Genomic DNA, 17842 nt, shown 5'->3' on the forward strand with positions numbered 1-17842 from the left:
TAAAATCGGACCTCCCAATTTTTTTGGGTGTATACAACGCGGCTTAGTCCGGATTCGAGCCGGGTAGATCACTAGGGCGATAAAGGGACCCCCTCATGAGTTTCAGCAATGCTGCATTTTTAGGGCCTAAACACGTTAGTTAAGCTAGAATAATCTCTATTACCAGTAGATCTAAATGCTGATGGGTACACGTAGAGGTGGTAATAGGGTCAGTCAAGTTGGCTTTGGGTCGGGTGATATCGGGTTCAGGTGATATCGGGCCAGCATACCTTTTTGGGTCGAGTTGAGTTCGGGTCGGTCATTTCAGATCAAACGATATATCGGGCCGGGTCGGGTTTAGGTCGGTCACTATCAGGTCTAGTGATTTTATCGCATTACTACAATTTTTTACCATTAAAATTAGTTTTTGATCATTACTTGGTTTCACTACTTCATTATTAAGTCAAAGCTATCAAACTAAACACTAAATCGCTTTTAATTTCATTTGATCAATATTAAGCTTAATAGTTATTGGGTCATCAGTTTAATCGGGTCAATACTGGGTCGGGCTCATATCTGGCCGGGTCGGGTTTGGGTCACAGATTATCGACTCATGTCGGGTTACGGTTCGTCATCGAGTCGGTTTCAGTTTGCAATATTCTCTGGTTCTGTAAGGTCAAATTTGCCCTGTTGGCATCGAGTCACATCGATCGGATCAGACTTGCGAGCTCTAGGATACCTATAGTGCCAGAAAAGTTGACTGGCCCTGACCCTATAAACACGTTGTAAGTTACTTGGAATCACATCAAATAAAATCGGAGAATTTGCTCAATCGGAATCAACTTGACTTCACCCCATGTGTAACCGATGAACGACGTACATACCAATTTTCGGGTTTTATGTTGGTTGTTCTAAAATCGCACTCATCTCAATTTTGTCTCGCAAGTACAGTCGAGTTTTGATGTCAAATTGATAACTCTAGGACAATTCGGATTATTTTCAGTTTAGATGGTTTTATATTAGCTTATATCAAATCGAGTAAACAAGTCTAACAACCATCAAGTTGGGTACTATTTAGGTTTTTTTTGGTCAATCAAAGCTCGCACTTAGTCGCATTACAATAGATCAGGGTAGGGGGATTCGAACCTGAGACCTATTGTCCACAATACCTCTTTATATCTTCGGTAAGTTGATTACTATTTAGTGACAATGATATCATGTCAATTCGACTTTGAAGTCACGTTTGGGTTAACCTATTTGGCGTTAAACGTGTTTCGGATCAAGTTAGTCAAGTCGGGTCATTTATGTCGTCACTTTTGCCAAATCGACGTCTCAACTGTTAACATTGTGTTATGTCAAGGCTATTTAACAGCCGTTTATTTATATATAAATAAGAGTATTTGTTAAACAAAAAATCAAATCAGTTTCCAAAATCCATTTTTAAAATGGCTCAAATTAGTTTGCTAATCTACTCTCCAATATTATTATCCATGATTATCAATTTAAAACCTTCATTGGCAGCGACTTATTTCGCCCATGAATGTTCAAACACAACCATGTTCGCCAGCAACAGCAAATACCAAACCAATCTAAACTCACTCTTTCAAGACCTGTCCTCGAACGCCACAAACCGCTACGGCTACCACAACGCAACAGCCGGTGTCGGAACAAACGATGTTGTATACGGTCATTTTCTCTGCCGTGGTGACCAGAGCAAAAGCTCGTGTCAAGCCTGTGTCATCACGGCAACCATGACCGACTTACCCGTTACGTATTGTCCTAACAGAAAAGTGGCGACCATATGGTATGATGAGTGTATGGTGCGGTATTCGAACGAGTCGTTTTTCGGTATATTGGACCCTGATTATGAATATTTTCTAGTAACAGAAACGCAAAATGTTACGGGAAATGTGACACAATTTACGGATATAATGGATGATATGATGATGAATATTGCGAGTCGGGCTGCCAGTGGCGGGTCGGATATTAAGTATGGGACGGGTGCGGTGGAGTATTCGAGTTTGGGGACGGTTTACGGGTTGGTACAATGTACCCCTGACCTTAGTAATTATGATTGTAAGGAATGTTTGGTATATGCAATTGGGACATTCCCTATTTCTAAGGGCGCCAGATATGTTAGGTATAGTTGTAATGCTCGATTTGAAACGTATCTATTTTTTAATGGTAAAGCTACTTTGACGGGGACGATCCCGTCAACACCAGCGCCACCGCCAACGAGCAATGCCACGGGGACGGGGACTGGGACGGGGATCCTTAGTCCAAGTTCAACTCCTAGTCGGAACTCTAGTAAGTTATACAAAGCTCTTTTTTTGCTTAATACCATTGAATCACAAGATATTTATTATACATTTAATGGAATAATATCTACTTATCTACTATTCAGAAATAATTGGGCCGAGTAGCAAAAATCCGTCTTCTAAACCTTTTTTTTTTTTTTTTTATGTTTTGGGGTAGCGGCCGCCACCCCGGCCTTGCTACTAGGTGGGTCCGCCCCTGCTCAGAATACTTCTCGTAATTATCAATGTGTTGCATAATTCAGACCTGTCAGTTTCTCTTAAGACGGATACATCCATTTTATAATTCAGTTAGTCTTTGAACCCCCCATTTATTTTCGGAGATGGTTATTTGACAATACTAATTCTAATATGATGTTTATTTTTTTTTTGAAAGAGAAGATATAAAGAATTGAAAACCAATCTCGTAGAAAGCAAAGAAAAATAATTCTCGTATGACGGTTTATGGTTGCATTGGAAACAAGTATAGAACAAATTTACAGCTTCTAAGAACAATGAAACTGTGCAGGCAAAAGCAAAACATCAGCTAAGGCGGTGATCGCAATTGCTGTTTCATTGGCTCTTCTTTCAGCCGTATTAGTAGTGATAACAGTCTGTTTTGTCCTTAGACGACGTAAGATGAAGAAGAACAATGACGAAGCTCATCAAACTGGTATGAATTCTCTTATCTGTATTCAAATAATTTTGGTTATGATCGTCCTACTACTATATATACTTGTCTATTGTTGAGCATGATTCAAAGTTGAACGGTAAATATTTACTGTAGAACGGTCTTACTCAAAACTCGCAAGTCTCTTAAAATCTAGAGAGTACATTGCACATAGTGTAGCGGAACAAAGGGGGTTAGTCGCTTCGCCCCCTTATAATGAAAACTAAAACTAATAGTGTAACTTTAGTTTTTTTTTTTTTTTTTTTTTTTCACTCCGTATAATAAATCTTGTTATATAAATTTTGTTTGATTATATTAATTAACATATATGCCTACTGTTGGTTGTGATATGATAGTTGAAGAGGATCTCACAACTCGTGAATCTTTGCTATACGATATGGCAACCCTCCAGACCGCAACAAATGATTTTTCGAAAGAGAATAAATTGGGTGAAGGTGGATATGGTAGCGTCTATAAGGTAATTGTTTGTCTCAAATATGATGAGTTTTTTCTTTTATATAGGAGCTCGTTTATATAAGGGACGTGATTTGGGACGGCAATGGAATCCAGATCCTGCCCATATTTTGGGATCCAAATCCTACAAACCGGATATGGATCGCAGTATTTTAGATCAAGTGGATAATGATATGGATATGGATCGTATGGTCGAGATCCAAATCATACCGTTAGATTCATTTTATTTCATTTTCTTAAACAATAACTCAGTTAATCATAATTTTTTATTATTAACATTTTTCGGTTAAAAAAATTACTTTTATTGTTTTTGTAATTTCATAAAACTTTATTTTTATGATTTTAAAATTTTAGCTTTAGTACTTGTATCTAATAGAGAAAAATATTATGTTTCGTCGCAATGAAATGCAAAAATTAATATTTTCATATTTTAAGAGAGAGTTTTCTTTTATCGGTAATTAAATTAGGAATTTATGACATAATTACGCGTAAATTGATGTCATTAATGCTTGATTTAAGGGTTTCATTCCTTTTTTGGCACCTTAAATACAGCCCCCTTAGGGCTGTATTTATCATTTTCCTTCTTTTATTATTAAAAGGATATGGGTAGATCATGATCCAATCCGCGGATCCGGATATGAATATGGGAATTTCAGATCCTGAAGATATGAACCGGATTTGAATCTTATAGGATTCTATCCATTGCCATCCCTAGACGTAATTATTTAAGCATGTGATTTATTATTCATACGAATTTTATCTCAATCCGAACGCCAAGACAAATTCAAATGTAAGATAGGGAGTGTCATTTAACTCAATTGAAGAATTAAGAGTGGATAACGAGAATATAATAAACTTTAAAATGTTCAAAATTTTAAATGAAAATTTAAAAGTTTTCATTTATTAAAGGGGATATCCAATTATCCACCATAGGTTTCATGATTCTCAACTATGATGGTCACTTTCAACGACTTAGATTACTTTTGGGTCAGTGCGATTATGATGACAAACCTAAATTTCGAAAATAAGATGCATATTGCGATCATGTAGAAATTAGGAACCCGTGACCCTGACCCCGGGGTTGTGCGGCAGAACCCGTGGCGAGGTCAAGCCGAAATAGTGAATTATAAAATAACCATATTTGTTGTCTTTTCATTAGTTTTTTGAGTTGGGATTTTTTATTTTTTATTCTTTTTGGTCGTATAATCATATGACATTTTACTGTAATTATATTATACATTATACATAGGGTACATTATCAAATGGGGAAGAAGTTGCGGTGAAAAGATTGTCTAGAAGCTCTCGCAAAGGCGCGCAAGAATTTAAGAACGAGATCTTGTTAGTAGCCAAGCTTCACCACAAGAATTTGGCTAGGTTGTTAGGATTTGCCTTAAATGAACAAGAAAAATTGTTGGTGTATGAGTATGTGCCTAACAAAAGCCTTGAACACTTTGTTTTCGGTATAGCTCTCCTTCTAACTTCTTTTACTCGAACTACAATTATATCTTAGTTTTATACGAATTAATAGATTATATAAAAACATTCGTTGATTAGTTTGATTTTAGACTCGATGGTAAAATGTAATTAAATATAATTGATGTTGTCCTGTGTAGCGAGTTAGTTTTATGAATACTTACATTTTCATTATATGTTTCAGATCCAGCAAAACAAGCACAACTAGATTGGAGATTGCGTTACAACATTATTCTAGGAATTGCGAAAGGAATGCTTTATCTTCATCAAGACTCTGGCCTTAAAATCATTCATAGGGATTTAAAGGCTAGTAACATATTGTTGGATGCAGATATGAATCCCAAAATTGCTGATTTCGGTTTGGCAAGGATGTTTGATTATGATAAGTCCCAAAGCCAGACGAGCAGGCTTGTTGGTACATAGTAAGTAGTACCAATTTTGTACATGGTTGTTTATTATAGTTTGGTAAAATTATTACTCACAAGTCACAATACTAATGTTGCCTACTATACTAGTGGCTACATGTCTCCGGAATATGTTATGCATGGGATATACTCGACGAAATCAGATGTGTACAGCTACGGAGTATTGGTCTTAGAGATCATCAGTGGCAAAATAAATTCTGCATTTCCTGAAGCAAGCTATGGTGATAATCTTGTAACTTATGTAAGTTATATTATTTACCTTTATTTGCAATCTCCATTAATAAAATTAGACAATTAACTAGGACGGAGGGAGTAGCATGTTAATCCGTTATAACATTATCAGGCTTGGAAATTATGGCACGAGGGTAATTCCTTGGCATTTGTCGATGCGAGCATAAGAGATTCGTGCTCTAGCGATGAAGTGATGAAATGTGTGCACCTGAGCTTATTGTGTGTCCAAGAGGCAGTCGAGGCGAGACCGACAATGGCCACAGTAGTCCTGTCATTGGAGAGTAACAATAATGTTTCTCTTCAAGTTCCGAGACAACCTGGTTTCTTCAACAAGACCGAAAAAGATCCAAACTTTGGCAATGTCATTGTCGTAACTCATTCGTCAAATGATGTTTCTTTGAGCGAAATTGAACCTAGATAGATTGATGTTTCATAAACTAGCTGGAAATGCGCGTGCGCAGCACGCGATATCTCACAAATGATCTGAAATGCTCTTTTAAAGTACATAGAAAACACACACGGGATATATTATACGATATTATACGATAGTTGTATTCTTTATGTACTATTAACATTATTATTTTGATACCATCATGTTCGTAGTTGTTCAGTCGTCATTTAAAATTGAACTATCAGGTGCTATTTCATGTCTGGTGGTTGTGTAGCATTCAGTCTTTAGTGTATTGTAGTTATGACACACAAAATATTACCCACTCCAACGACTAAAGAGCTCTTGTAAATAGCATGGTAAAGGAAGTCGAATGTTCGCAACTTTACCCCTTTACCTCTTTATATTAACAAACTCATTAAGCGTTGCAGCAAACAAGTGTTGCTTCAAAATTTAAATATTTTGTCAAAAAAAAAAAATTAAATAATATGCAGTAGCGAACTATTTTGCTATTCTCCACCATAACAATATAGATGGTCGGATAAATCGCCAAAGCATCAGATGGTGGCATGAACACATAGAAAAAGGGACAAACTTTTTTGAGAGTATTCTATGCACCAAATCGTCCAGTTTCATGTTATATTCTCTTTTGACATTGAAGTTAGTTTCACACCTTCTTATACATATTACGGTCTCGCTAACGACGTACTCAAATAGAAGAAAAAAAACCTTACGCCACGATACGTTAGAAAAATAGTAAATCTTTTGTCGGGGCAATTTCTCAATCACTTAGTGATCATTCGTAACAACAATTCTGCTTACCGACTATCTCTACACAAGTTTCAAAACCCATAACCATGGGTAGTTTGTAGGACACAATACGAAAGGAAAGCAGTGCTCTTTTAGTTGGGGCTATTCCTCAAACGCTTGGTGGTTGTAATCATTAGAACAATTTTGCTTACTAATTGAATTCTCCATAATTCCAAAAACAATTAATAATTTGTCGGATTGTTAGAATAGGATCTTTTCCACAATTAGATCATCTGAATACTCAAACAAATAGAACCAAATCATGACGACAATAAACTCATCTTAATATGCATGAGATAATATGAGTTACCCTGTTAATATCGTTACCAATTTCCAGTTAACTTTAAAAGAGGAAATAGAATTCGAAAGTGAGAGTAATGGTCGCACAAATTACAGTAATAATGAGAATTGGATGGTAAAGCGGTTTCTACGACGAAGTTGCTTCGCCGCAAGGTAGCACTTCAGAGACAAAAGCTTGAATAATGAAGTAGAATATTACTTCAGTGCCGAGCATGAGATAGAAAAATGGTAACAATAGTGAGATGAAGATAGCAAAGGGAATTGATAGTGAGAAAGTGAAAAGCATAGGCAAAGTAGAAACGAGATATGAGAACGGAGTCACAACACCGTAATTTATGACGTATTATAGGGTACAAGTTGTTTCAAATCGATGCGGATTGAAAAATACGGTTGTAAATCAATGTGAGATGATCAAAAGAGATGGGCAAGAAACGGAATAAGAGAAGCAAAGGTTGGAGAAGGAAAAAAAAGTGTTTGGTGAATTTTGTCTCCTATATTTATATAAATCTGATATATTATTTTGTAGTTACTAATCTTTTTAGAAATCAATAATTTTAATAAAAAGGCGAAAAGAATTTCGGAGCTGAAGGGTTTCCTTTTTCCGAAACTATGATATTCGTTTATACAACGAAAGGTTTAAAGTAAGAATATGTGGTCAAATCTAATTTCGTTTCAATTCGATTTCGGTATGATTCATTTTAATTAGACACCTTAATCCGGTTGTCCTATTTCCAATCGGTGATTGGGTCTGGTCAATAGTCGATCAAGCAACTTCCGGGTCATTGATAACACTTTATTTCACCGATTTTTAACCCACATTTCGTCTCTTATTCCATCTAATTAATAACTCGAGTTAGCTTTATTCACCCATTTTAGTATAAATAATACTCTAGACGATTAGGTTTAAATAGTTAATATTTTATAATATTTTTGGATATTGGTACCGCTTTTATCTTTTTATCTTATTATAGGTACCAAGTTCGACTATAAAAAGCGGTCAAGACGGATCGAACTAAAAGAAAATGGGCCACACGCATACTTGGCCCGTCAATTTTCAAATTTGCACACCGTTTTCAATCTAATGCTCTGATTTGGGCTGCTTATGTCATATTAGTGGACCATGTTGCATTGTTTGCTGCGGGCTTAGATGATGCAAACAAGGGAACAAGCAAGCCCCACTTGTCCACCACTTTGTCCATTTTTATAAGATATAAAAAGTGTTTGGTGGCATTTTTGTAAATTGTGATGTCAGCCAAGGGTAGAAGCATGTTAAAAGTAGTGTCACACCCCAATCCACTTTTTTTATAAGATATAAGATACATGGTTTAAACGTTAACTTATCTTTGGAGCGGCCCATGAGTTTAACGGACCGTGATAAAAAAGCCCAAGGTATAAAGAGAATTATCCAGTGAGATTTGCAAATTAGGTGAACTAGTTTTTAACCCGCGCAATTTTGCGCGGGATTGCTTTTAAAACATTGTTATTATAAAAATCTTTAAAAATATATGTAATATACGTTATATATGTCATGTTTGGCTCGTTTATAGCTATAGAGGAATTTCTCCATCTATAATGAGAATTTGTGATGTTATAAATGTCATGTTTATAATTTATATATTTAATTCATTATACGGTGCTTGGCTTACTTTTTTCAAAGAATAAAATAGACACTTTTAAACCGCTAATTTCTGATGTACCTCTTATTATTAATATGTCTTGTACTCTAGATGGATAACTCACTTCTTAAACATCATACTGTCATTTAAACTGTGTTGTTTAATGATCGTGTTTACATTATGTCACCAATCACCCGTCTTGTTTGTTGACTCGAATCAACTATAATTATCGGAGTTGAACTGAATTGTTTATCTTTAATATTTTTATTTATTAGTAAATTGATAGTTAGTGATATGTCAAATTTTGATATATCTTATCTTTATAAATATCAAAACATTTAAAGCAACCTCATGTATCCACCTCATCATACACAAGTTTATTTTTTAATTTTTTATTTCCAAAAAAGCAGTGATGGTGGACCCCATTACTTCACATCGCAATTAATTTCCTTGTGATTTATGTTCTTTATTCTTCGCTCACTTTAGTTTTTATAAACAAAAAAGTTGTACGATTATGAAATTATGCAGTACAAAATAATATACAGTCAAAAGTTTAATTGCAACAATTGGCAAAATTAAATATAATTACAACATTTGGTTAAAGTAAATAATATTACAACAATGATAGGGTCATTTCGGTCTATTGGGTCAACATCGGGTCACACTCTCAGGATAGCCTTATGGGGGGTTAGGTCATTCAGGTCAGCTTTGCCAGGTCTACCTTACTAGTTACTATATATTGGCTTAATGTTCTGCAATTACTTATTGCAGTGGCTACATGCCTCCTCAGTATGCGATTGAAGGGCGTTTCTCTGAAAAATCAGATGTGTTTAGCTTCGGAGTCTTGTTATTGGAGATAATAACTGGTAAAAAGACTAGATGGTTTGACGAGTCGTTATTGAGCCTTCTAGGATATGTAAGTCCTCCCTAGATAAATGAATTTCACTTGTTTATCCTTTGATTGTCCTCTTATATATGTCATTAATGTAGGTATGGAAACAATGGAATGATGATAATGACATTTCCGTGATTGATCCGTTAATAGCTCACCAAGGTTTCGAAGTAGAGATATCAAAATGCATACATGTGGGCCTTCTTTGTGTTCAGGAATATACTCAAGATAGACCGGACATATCTGATGTTATCGCAAAGCTTGGTGCTTCAAGTAGCGCAAACTTTCAAAAGCCCAGGCAACCGGGTTTCACTCGATTTATGCGTGATACGAGTACTAGTACTCAAAGCAATCCCACATGTCCCACGAATGACCTTTCCATCACAAATATCAGCGGTCGATAGGTTCAAGGATTCTAAGAACACTAGAATTAGTTTCGAAATTGAACAATTGCACGTCTCCCTCAAGTAATATCCGCAAGAAGTTCATACAAATACTAGACACTATGTAAAGTCGTAAGGTGACATTACATGTAGTATATATGACTATTTTGTAGAGCTATAAAAATCGGATGTATACACTTTACGAGTCCGGCTATGCTGAGGATCTTATAAGCTACGTAAGCAAGTTTCTATCATCAACTATTTTCGATAAGCTTATCATGAGACCGTCTTTTATAAAAATGAGTATCTTACAAATTAGATGAAAAAATGCAGGCATGGAAAAAATGGAAAGAGGGAGCGGCTTTTGACATCGTCGATCCAACAATAAGGCAATCATGCTCTACTAGTGAAGTGACAAGATGCATATAACTCGGGTTATTATGCGTCCAACAGTCTACGAACAAGAGACCGACAATGCCGACAGTAGTCCACAAGCTGGGAGTCAGTCCGTCTTCTCTTCTAGTGCTTGAAGTAGGGGTGTTAAAGAGACGAGACAGCTCGCGAGCATCTCGAGATCGGCTCAGTCAAAGCTCGGCTTGTGCGAGCTCGACTCTGGCTCGCCTCGAGAGTTTAACGAGTCAAGCCGAGCAAGCGCTAGCTCGCTCGAAAAGCTCGCGAGCGGCTCGAATTTGTGTGATTATATAAGATATATCTCATATGTTATAAAAATATTCTATCATGATTATATATTTGTATCACACATATCAAATATCTCGGTTATTTGCCAAATATTTTTACATATAACCTTCGAGGCTTCTTATTAAAAATATGCGAATAAAAAATTAAAAAATTAACATTTATATATAGACTCGATTTGAGCTCGAGTTTGGCTCGAGCTCGCATTAAAGCTCGCAAGCTTAATAAGAGTACATTTTTTTCAAGCTTGGGTAAGTTCGAGCTCGAGTTTTGGTTCTTGAGCACAAGCCAAGCAAGGCCAAGCTCGGGCTCGACTCGGCTCGTTAACACCCCTAGCCTAAAAAGTCAACTTTCTTTGTTAAAAACAGGAGTTTCAGACCTGTCTATGGCCATTGGGCCAGACCATAACAAGGATAAGTCCAGTCCATGGTCTGTCAATGACATATCCATTACTAATGTTGAGCCCAGATAAAATGTTTTTTGCCACAATATTATGGTCTAGAGGGTCATGGGACGGACTGATTTGAACCCAAATTATGAGTATCATTTAGCATGACTTTTATCTGATTTCATGAATGTTCCTACATGTTAGTAGGTGTAGATCAATTGTTTGAAAAGTAAAGGTGTTCCTACATGTTTGTATTGTTTGTGTATACACCAGTAACACCACGTAGTTACTTCTCGCAATTCAATGGGATTTGGAACTTGAGATGAACAAACTTCTTTATTCAATGAAATAAATTTTCTAAGTTCGTTGTAAATCTTGTAATTTTTTACAAATCATGGCTCTGTTTGGTAAAATTAACTGAAAATGTAACTGAAACCTAAAAAGGTAGCTGAAAACTGAAAAATTAATCGAAGCCTGAAAATCTAACTGATAAGGTAGCTGAAAATTAGGAACTGATAAGGTAGATGATTATATAAAGAAGTGTTTGGTAAACTAACTGAAAAGGTAACTGATTTTGATAAAATGACGTAAAAGGATGTGATAATTATTTAATAGTATAAATTTAAGGGGTAAAAACGGAAAATCAAATCAAATCAGGTAACTGAAATCTCAAATGCTACTCTATAGGTAACATTTCATTTCAGTACCTTATTTGGTTAAATAAGCTATTTGCCAAATACTTATAAAAAAAATAAGGTACTGAAATTTTGGTCAAATAAACTACTTTGACAAAATTAAATACCCAAAATGTCTGTCAAACGGAACATATGTCATCTTATTTCGTCACTAGGTACCATCATATAGAATGGAGATTATGTTTTGTTACTCCACTGGACCACTCCGTATATGACACGCAATAATCATTACCGTTGACTTTGAAATTTCTTGTGACCTCAAAGACCAATTGATACGTCAAAAGTCGTTTAAACGTTTGTGGCACGAAAGAAAAAATACAGCGTGTGAGGAACTTCATAGGAATATTTAACACTATGATACTTAGACCTCGCAAAAGTAACCTAACTCAATTGACTCGACCCGAAATTCGAAGTGACCCGAACTACATCATCTGAATGTAATCCGAAAACCCGAATTGACCCGACCCGACCCAAACATGACCCGAGATTTCTTGACCCTAACTGACCCGACCCGAGAATGACCCGACAAAATATAACTCTAATTGAACCGAAAAGACTTGAAATAACTATTTCTCTATTATTAATTGACCCGAAAATGACCCGACCTAAAATAACCCGACCCGCTTGACCCGAAACAGACCCGACAACAAACCGGAAACAGATCCGAAACCCGAAAAGGCCCGTCCCGACCCGAATTAACCCGAATTGGCCCGACCCGAACCCGACCAGTTGACCCGTTTTGCCAGGTCTATTGACATGATGCTTATGTATTTCTCCGGGAGTTGGTCTTGTGCAAAACAATTTTACAATAAATTAATGTAAAATTATCCATTAAAGATAAATATATCTCTCGTAAAACATGGGTAGTTAATAAAAGAAGTTACAGAAGAATGTTTTAGTAAAATCCAATGATCCCCATAGTAAAAGGTGGTTTGAAAGCCGATGGCTTCTACTTACCTCACTCATTCGAAAGGATGAGATATATTGATCCTATCCAGAGATCAATCTAGTTTTCTTAACTTATAAAAAAAAACAAAAAACTAAAAGATGTGTGGACCCCATAAAATTAATTTTCTGCTATTGCTAAGGGTGTGGGGGCCCAGATTGTTTCTCGGCTCCCCACCAATTTCATGTAAACTTTTATTTTTATTTTAATGAAAGCTGCGCGCATCCCTTTATAAAAATAATAATAATAATAATAATAATAATAATAATATTATTATTATTATAATTATTATTATTAATATTAATATTAATAACTATAATAATAATAATAACAATAACAATAATAACAGTAACAATAATAAAAGAATAATAATAATTATTATTATTATATTTATTATTAATATTAATATTATTTTGATTCAATTCAAACCTAAATCGATTAGTTGATTCAAACTCTATTGATTCAATTCATTTCGGCTCCATTGATTGATTGATTGATTCGATTTAAGCTCCATTGATTCGATTGATTGATTGATTCAGCTCAACTCCATTGATTCGATTCATTTCGATTGATTCAATTGTTTCATTCAATTCAGTTCAGCTCTAAAAATCCAGAAAGAACAGGGCCTTAGAGCCACAAAATTAAAAACTAACAATTTGAAATTTTGATAGAACTAGATTTTTTTTTTCCCAACACGATTAAAATCGATATGATCCAAAGCCAAACTAATAACCAATATAACTCAATTGTCATCGCGCTTAAGTCTTCACGGGTGATTTTAGTCAATTGATTTGACTTTAGGATCATGTTCATCGCGGTCTATACCCGTTCGGTCATTTTTGTTTCAGATGATTATAACGCTCATTTCAGAGAGTCAACCAGACGAACAGTGATCAATTGAGTCATCAGTTTCGATTTCAATATACATTACGATAGTTTTCATTGAGTTGGTTAGGTACTTACACATTAGAAAATATCGACATCAACCTTAATTTTCCTTTGAAGGATTCCAACACATAACAGTATTCTAGTCCCCAATAAATATATACAAATAAATGCAACGGTTCACACACAATACTCTTCAACAACAATTCAACACAATTTTTCATTTTGTGTTTTATTATTAGCTAATTAGTAATTAAGCACAAAAATGTACCAAATTAATTGGTTATTAGCCTTTTTACCGATGGTTATCGTTACAACGATCCATCAAACGACAACCGTGTCAGCCCAATTCGCCCACACCTGCAAAAATGACACAATGTTCACCAACGGAAGTACCTACCAAACCAATTTAAACACCCTTTTTCGCGCTCTCGCTTCCAACGCGACTAACAACCCATCGGGTTTCTATAGAACCACAGTCGGTAATCCGTCAATAGAAGCTGTCTACGGCGAATATCTCTGCAGAGGGGACCTGAACATCAGCTCATGTCACCAATGTGTCGATACCGCTACCACTACGGACATTCCAAGACTTTGTCCTAATAAGAAGGTGGGTATTGTATGGTATGACAAATGTCTGGTTCGGTATTCGAACTCGTCTTTTTTCAATAATATGGATGAATCCCCTGCAATGATTGCTTGGAATTATGCCAACATAATCGGTGACAAATCACGGTACCTTGACGCAGTAACGAATATGATTAGTAATGTGCTCGCAGTTCGAGCAGCGGAAGGCGGGTCATTTCAGAAATTTGCAACCGATTTTGTGAACTATTCGGCGATTCAACCTATATATGGGTTGGGACAGTGTACCCCGAACTTAAATCCTAACGATTGTTATGAGTGTTTGAACTCGTCAATCCAATACTTTCACCAGAAGCCGGGTGGTCGGGTTTTGGCGCCGAGCTGCATTGTACGGTTTGAGGCTTACCCCTTCTTCAATCTTTCTTATCTACCACAAGCATTACCACCATCACCGTCACCGTTGCCAGCACCGTCTGATTCTAAACCAATACCGCTACCAAGCGACTCTAACGGTACTCCCATATCTTTCAATCATCGAAATTATTACTTTATCGTATAACGGGTCGGGTTTAAGTTGGGACAAAATTAGTAAACGTGACTCGATTGTGTTTGACTCGGGTTGGGTAGAGAGTATGACTTTGACTACTTTTATGTTCTAAATTAATTTAAAAAGACTTTGACTACTTGGATCAAACAAAAACTAGACTTTGATTCTTTGACTAATACTTAACTGGGTAGCTTGGAACTAGACCTGGCAAAATTGACCTAACACGAATAACCCGTCCCAAATAACTCGACCCAATATTCGAACTTGACCCGAATCCGAATTGTCAGATTCGGTATAACCCGACCTAAATTTTTATTGTTTCAAACTGGTTACTATCCACGAGACCTTGATGATAGTTGACCCAAGAATTAACTGATCCCGAATGACCAGGCTCGACCCGACCTGAAGTCTGTTGACGGGAAATGACTCGACCCGAAATTGACCCGACCCTAACAACCCCTTTGCCAGGTCTATCTAGGAGGAATAGCGAACTAGCTTATAGAAGGAGTTCAACCGTGTGGTACATGTGACGAATGTGACCGTTTTTTGATAAATAGTGACCATTTTTGAGAAAATATTGACCATTTTTTTACTAAAAAATGACCATCTTTTTCAAAGTGATCACTATTTGCCATAAACTGATCACTATTTACTAAAAAGTGGTCATAATTTGTCAAAAATACGAAAAAGACGGTCGTACAATAGAACTGTTGGGGTTCAGTGGTGGTGCAACACTGTAGCCACGATGCTACTCTACATCTGAAGAGATTTCAATACAAGTACATAGCTAAACTAGGTAAAATTGACCCGTCTCGAATGTTTATTGTTACAAAGTTGCTAAACTAGGTAAAATAGCCTGAACTCGAAATGACCTGAATTCCTGCAAACCAATAAGTGACCCAACCCAAACTTACCTAACCTAGACCCGACCGGAGTAACCGGTCTACAAGGTCTATAAATAACATACTTTCTTTGAATAATTCTTTAGCCAATATACTAACTATTGTCATACAATTTTAAATGTATAGGGAAGAAGAAAATCTCAACAAAAGTGATTGTTGCCATCATAATAGCCGCTCTGCTTGTCTTCTCGGTAGCCTTATGTTTGATATGCACTTGCGTTTGTCTTCGAAAGAACAAAGCAAGGAAAGCTGATGTTTCTACTCATGCCGAAATTCGTAAGAATAATACCATTTACTATTAGGCCGATTTAGGCCCAATAACAATTAGGGTTTAATCCCGTCTCAATTATTGGAAATGTATTTAAGCAATGGCATGATAATGAGAAGTAACACACAAAATTACCAAATCAAATATACCGTCTAAATTATCATGGTATCAGCTTTCATGTTTCGATCCCTAACCCTATTTTCCTAGCTTCCGCGCCTCTTCTTCCCCAAAAATCCTTTCTTTCTCCTCTGTTTTTCGTCTTCCACAATTATGACGAAAGACGGCGAGATTCTTATCTCAACAGCTGAAACTGGTTCTTCGACCAATATTGATGTCATGTCTCCCTTTTATCTCGGGAATCATGATCTTCCTAATCTGGTTATCACAAATATTAAACTCCGTCATGACAATTACGACGAATGGAGTCGGTCCATCAAGAAATCGCTTAAATCACGCCGCAAATTTGGCTTTTGCGATGGCTCGATTAAAAAACCGACTAATGAATTACTTCTGGAGCAATGGGAGGTGATTCATTGCACACTTGTGCAATGGATTATGCATACTATCGATCCGTCTTTACGGAGTAGCATTTCTGATTTTGACGAAGCACATCTCCCGTGGAACGATTTGGCAGACCGATTCTCGGCCGTTGACGGATCAAAAATTCACGGTGTTAAATCCGATCTTCATGATTTCAAACAAGAAAAAGGTATGTCTGTCACCTCTTATTTTGGGAAACTCAAGGTTTTGTGGGATGCTCTCGCAAATTACGAGCCTCCATTTTCGTGCAAATGTGGTAATTGCACTTGCGGCATTTCCACGGATGCTCTGGCTCGACAAGACTCCGAAAGATTGCATAAATTCCTCCTGGGGTTAGACCGTACAATTTACAGTAACTTACGGTCTCACATTTTGTCCCTCGACGTCCTGCCCTCTGTTAATCGTGCATTTCAGTTAGCTTTGCAAGAGGAACGCCTGAAGTGCGGGTCTAATTTCTCGGAGGAGCCACCTGAGGTGGCGGCGTTTGCTGTCCGTCATCCTCCTGCTGCCACAAAGCCTGCTGCCTCTGCTCCGGATTGGCGGGCACTTCGGGAACAAGAGCGACAGGAACGTCGTAAGCTGACATGTTCTCACTGCACTATGCCTGATCATGAATCAGTAGGGTGTTTTATCCGATTGCAGAAATTTCCGGAGTGGTGGGGCGACCGTCCCCGTACCCTTGAAGAAGTTCGGGCTCGTCAAAGGGCTAATACGGGTTCTGGTGCTTCTACTTCCTCTGCTCGTGCAAATGCACTCATGACCGACCCTCACTCGTGTTCTACTGATCGTCTCTCTGGTATGTTTTCTGATTGGATAATTGATACAGGAGCTTCCCATCATGTCACCGGCGATATTACATGGTTAACTAGCACTCACTCTATTCCGTCTTGTCCCATAACCCTTCCTAATGGACAATGTGTTTTAGCCAAAATTGCTGGCACGGCTTATTTAAGTGACAAATTGATATTAACTAATGTGTTATTTGTGCCTAGTCTAACCTGTAACTTGCTCTCTGTATCTCAATTAGTTGCTTCGACTAATTATATTTTGAGCTTTACTCACAATTCTTGTCACATTCAGGGCCCTTCGTTGAGGACGAGGATTGGAGTCGGTGAGCTGCGGGATGGGCTCTATTTTTTTCGAGTGGTGGGACGGAAAGCTGAAGTGCATCGGGTGAGCGTCGAAGCCTCTTTTGACTTATGGCTCAAACGTCTTGGCCACCCTTCCAATAAAGTTGTCACTTTAATTCCTCTTGTTAGCAAAAATTCTATTATTGACGCACCTTGTGATATTTGTCATCATGCAAAACAAGTCCGTTCTAATTTTTATTTGAGTAATAATAAAGCATCGGACATTTTTGAGTTAATTCATTGTGACTTGTGGGGTGCTTATCGAACACCATCGTCTTGTGGTGCCAAGTATTTTTTGACTATCGTTGACGATTATTCAAGGGCC

At 36.9% G+C, this 17842-nt stretch overlaps 1 protein-coding gene across 1 annotated transcript; it reads left to right on the forward strand.

The window, feature by feature from the left end:
* The first annotated feature begins 1414 nt into the window (after positions 1 to 1414).
* On the forward strand, positions 1415 to 6259 carry LOC141593018 (cysteine-rich receptor-like protein kinase 10). The gene is made up of 7 exons (XM_074413949.1): positions 1415 to 2286; positions 2803 to 2946; positions 3300 to 3421; positions 4667 to 4877; positions 5075 to 5312; positions 5406 to 5556; positions 5659 to 6259. Exons 1-7 carry the CDS (start codon positions 1425 to 1427, stop codon positions 5965 to 5967), a joined length of 2037 nt encoding a protein of 678 aa, XP_074270050.1. The 5' UTR covers positions 1415 to 1424; the 3' UTR covers positions 5968 to 6259.
* The last annotated feature ends 11583 nt before the right edge of the window (positions 6260 to 17842 follow it).

This window comes from Silene latifolia, chromosome 7, assembly GCF_048544455.1.
Source record: "Silene latifolia isolate original U9 population chromosome 7, ASM4854445v1, whole genome shotgun sequence".
In the NCBI taxonomy this organism is placed as follows: domain Eukaryota; kingdom Viridiplantae; phylum Streptophyta; class Magnoliopsida; order Caryophyllales; family Caryophyllaceae; genus Silene; species Silene latifolia.